General features: G+C 35.7%; 1 protein-coding gene across 1 annotated transcript; it reads right to left on the minus strand.

Moving 5' to 3' along the window:
- Positions 1-669: 669 nt before the first annotated feature.
- LOC103132298 (HLA class II histocompatibility antigen, DQ beta 1 chain-like) lies at positions 670-2,775 on the minus strand. The gene is made up of 5 exons (XM_007544081.2): positions 2,674-2,775; positions 2,306-2,572; positions 1,637-1,930; positions 1,420-1,554; positions 670-1,321 (listed from the first exon to the last, which is right to left on the minus strand). Exons 1-5 carry the CDS (start codon positions 2,723-2,725, stop codon positions 1,317-1,319), a joined length of 753 nt encoding a protein of 250 aa, XP_007544143.1. The 5' UTR covers positions 2,726-2,775; the 3' UTR covers positions 670-1,316.
- Between the last annotated feature and the right edge of the window lie 1,840 nt (positions 2,776-4,615).

A 4,615-nucleotide genomic window follows, 5' to 3' on the forward strand; every position in this document is an offset into this window, starting at 1 on the left:
CCCCCCCTGCAATGACACGGAGCCCCCCCTAGGGGGCGCGCCCCACAGTTTGGGAACCTCTGGTCTAAGCTGTCCTGCGGAGGCACATTTTTCTCTTTGTTTGTAATGAAAGAATCATTGCTAAAGACAATGTATTTATTTTTTGTTTTCCAAATAAGAATTGTTTTGCTATGGCAGATTTGTATTTGTATTTGCCTAAATAAAACAAGTTTTTAAGTTATTAAGAACAAAAGGCCTATATTTAAATTTTTTTTCCAACTATATGTTGTATTTCTAGAGACATTTTTGAATTCACGTCAGATTCTGGTAAAACCCCCAAAAGGAGAACAAAAAACAATCCGTTCCTACCACAGTGGGAATGAATTTGAGATGTCTATCAATGACGTGCTGCAGTGAGCAACACATCGATTATTCCATAAGGTCAACATGATTTGATAAAATACACTTGCTTTTGTAGTCTGACAAGCTTGTACAAAGTTTTTCTTGACTATGGCATATTATACTTTGTTCAAGTTATGTTTTTAAGTCATTCTTAGTTTGTAGATCATATTTAATGATTTGTTTGAAATAGATTTGTCTGGAATTTTGGTTTTTGAGTCATTCTTGTCTCAATATCTCAGATCATCAAAGCATAATCACAGTGTTGTTTAGATCATTGGCCGCATGGAGTCTTTTCGGCACAATAATTTATTGTGAGATTAAATAAATAAACAATTTCTTCACATTTTCTTCATTGTTGGCTTGAAAGCAGTTTTAAGAAGCAGTTTTTATAACAGTAGTGATGTACTGGTGACTATACTAGACATTTCCATCCATCCATTTTATCCATGTAGGGCTCCAGCTATGGGGTGACTATGACCATTAGTCACTGGGTGAATTGTCATAACTATGGAGAAGTTAGAGAGCAAATAATCTTCCACAGCTTTTGTAGTGAGAGAGAAAGATGGAGCATGAGAGTGAGAACCAGTAAACTTCATGCAGGAATTGAACAAAGCAAATGTTTCCTGCAAGGCAGTAGTGGTACAAAATGTGCTACAGTGCTGCTCAATAAGTCATACAGAAAAAAAATAAAAACAAAAAATATCTTAATCATGTCCAGCTATAGAAAAGTCAAAAAAGCACCACATGAATAACAAATGTCTGTCAATAACTATAAGAAATATAAAATTTGTGCACTATTTCCTAGAATTAAAAGGCTCAGATACATTCACAGGTTGCATAAGTAGAGCATCTTGGAGGACTTGAGGGTTTTTTTATTTGTTTTTGTTTGTTCTACTAAAAGGCAATCCAGGAATGACCTCCACAGGAATCAGAGCTCATTCTGTTAAAGGAAAGACAAATTTCATTAATAATAGACGTACCGTAACATTTTAGGTTTTTATGTAGTTTAGATTTTCTGATGTGTTTACATCTCCTCACCTTGGCGGATAGAGTTATATACAGCAGACTTTTTCCTGTGGTAAATAAATCCAGAGATAAAGATAACCAAACCAAGGATCAGTCCAGACAGTCCAACAATAATCTTATTTTTTTCTCCTTCAGGAAGTGAGTCGTCTGAAACGGGGGAAAGAGAGAGTAAACATCATATATTGAATTATTTGCATGTCAAGTATCTGCATGACAATAACAAACTTACTCCAAACAATGATCCTTGGCTCCGACAGGGTGACGTGTTCAACCATGCAGCTGATTTTTTCTCCTGAAGTCGGTGTGTACTCAAGGTAAGAATGAAACTGGTAGTACAATTCTCCAACTGGGATGGCATCTGTGTTACTGACACCTTCAATCACTTCTTGGTCATTTCGCAGCCAGGTTATTTTAATTTGCTTTGGGTAAAAGTTATAGGCACTGCACACAAGCATGGCTGGATGTCGACCGTCTGGCTGTTTCACTGATTTTAGCCTCATGGTGGGCGTTGTTGACAGGTTTCCTAGAGAAAACGGGTTATTATTTACAATTTTTTTTTCACATTATTTATATATTTTTTTCAAGGATAACCCCTTGAGATGTATCGTCACATTTTCGAGTTTTTTTTTAAATTTTGTATATTGTCTATTGTATGATGTCATGAACAAGTAAATGCGAACAAAAACATGAACATTTTCTAATGCACCTACACAGAATTTTACACAAAAGTTAATGACTCTATAATTGGAAAATTAAAATGTAAAAATATAACAGCACATTTAAAAGTTATGTGTTTGTTGGCAAATGAGCATGTAAAACATCATAAGTCTCAGTTCCAAGCTGTTACATCAAGTAATATGAAAACTGTGTTCATATTGTTAAAAAGAAATGCTCTTACCGATGGTTTGAATATAATTGATGTTCTCGTAACACATTAGTCTCATTTCCATCAATCTTTCAAGGTGGTCCAAAGGGTCAATGTTCCAGTAATGTGAAGCCACAATTGAAAAATCAGTGAATCCAATCCAGTTTCCTCTTGTGCTGTTGTACTCCATCATCTTTTGCTTGTTAAAACTGGATGTAAGTATGTATTCAACCTTGTCAAAGTTTGGACCGTTGAATGAACAACATGCTTTGACTTGGTAAAAATCTTCCTCTGAAAAAACTGCAGAGAAATGAGAGAAATCAGTGAGCTTTAAATTAATTGTTCCCCGCCCCAAAACAGCTAACTAAAACCTAAGTAAAAATAAAAATGTATCAACTTACCTTGATTTTCAAGAGACAAGAGCAAAGTAAAAAGAAAACTGTAAGCGTTCATGTTTCCTCAAGCTTTGTGAAGCACCGGTGTGCCTCTAATAACCGAGGCACAGCTTTGAGGAAGTAAATGAAGCTATGCCACATACCAGCAAAATAAAAAAAAACAAAACAAAACCACACATACCTTTTGTTGTTGTATGTTCAAAACAATAAAAGCTCCAGCAATGGTCATTTGACCAGCAATTATTTCAGCAAAAATCACTTTAATAAACAAGCAATGCCACTTTAATTAAAATGCCTTTCTAATATTTTGCATTTCACCTCAGTCTATTGAAATCACTTTGTGCAGCGAAGCTTGCTGATGTCGTAGCTAGTGAGTTTGCTGATGTTTTGTGTTTCTGTTTTGTGCCTCAGTTAGTCTTGTCCTCATTTTCATTTGCTTCCATTCCTTTTCTGCTTATGTCCTCCTTTCTTTATTGAATCGTTAGTATGAAACTACTTAGTCAGGTGTTTAAAACTCTTCTTGAATCCTCTTTATCTTTTTGCTCACAACAGTTGCAGTCATGCATCATAAAAACACCAGACACATACAATATTTCCACTGATGTGATACATGGTATAATTTAACAGTCAGCAGTGTCCATATAAAGACGTCTATGTGCAGCTAATGTTTAAGCTATGTAAAGTCTTACAGAGTGCTCCATTTGTACTGAAAAGTTTCAAATTTTGAGTTGTAAAACAGAAAATCTGCAAGAGGGAAAGTCATTCCTCACCAAACAAAGTTTGTAAGGTTGCTACATGTGTAAACGTTGCAGTAATCTATCCTTTATTCCCTTTATTTTCATAAATGGTGTTTCAATAAATCAGCCATGTTGCTACAGTTTTTGAATTCATAAAATGCAAAGAAATATGTTTATATTAGCTGGAATTGCTTGTAGTATTTAGTTTGATCAGTAAAGTGGCAATGTTACGTGTTTTTCAGCCACATTATATCTTATAGCACAATCAAGTCACTGTATGTTACCTTCAGTTTTTATAAAAAGGTTATATAAATCACATATGACTTAGAAGAAATTCGACTGTATATTTTGACATCTTGAATTTAGGCCTCTATCGGTTTAAAAACACTCTTTCTGAAGCAACGCCTCCAGAAAATATTAGCAGCATTGCTCCTACATTAACCCTTTCACCAGCTTTGCACTGAGAAGCAGCTCGTATATTGAGCTCAGCAGATGTGCAAGTTCTACAAGGTGTCTGCTAATTTCTGCTGACTAGTCTGAAGGAGCTGAGTGGGGGAGTGTTGGGGAAGGGCTGTTCAATGAGGCAGCAGCTCAGAGGAGAAGTTGTGTCTCGATTCACAGCCATATGTTTTACACCGTTGAATTGTTACCACTGGAGATTAAAGGATTTCTCAAACATGCATGAAAGAATCAAGGCAACACTCCAGGTATGTCTTTGATGAGGGAAGAACATTATGACATGACATAAAGCTAAAAAAAAAATATTTTACACAATATTGTCTCTTTAACTGCCATAGTGAGGAAACATCTAGTAGTTTACTTGGTGTGACCTCATTCCCACATCTGAGGTCCAATGTCTTATTGTAACTAAATACTCAAAACAGTATGAGAACAATTGAAACACTTCAGGTTCCTCTATTTGTAGTTTTGAGTTCCTGTTTCACCACATATTGTATGTTTTACTTGATTTTATCAGGTCCTTTACTTGACCACAGCTTTATACCACCTTAAAGCAGTCTGTGACCAATTACCTTCCCATTTTAGCACCTGCCCCAGTTTACCGATTAGCTCACCTGCTTCCATTCCTAAACGTCTCTATTAGTACAAAGAATCCCAGGTTGTAAGGATAATTTGTCAGACGTCAGAAAGTGTAGTGTTTTCAAGTTTCAGTTTGCTTTACCCTTTCTATCCCTCTGGTTTGATATGATAAC

This window comes from Poecilia formosa, unplaced genomic scaffold, assembly GCF_000485575.1.
Source record: "Poecilia formosa unplaced genomic scaffold, Poecilia_formosa-5.1.2 Scaffold987, whole genome shotgun sequence".
NCBI classification, from domain to species: domain Eukaryota; kingdom Metazoa; phylum Chordata; class Actinopteri; order Cyprinodontiformes; family Poeciliidae; genus Poecilia; species Poecilia formosa.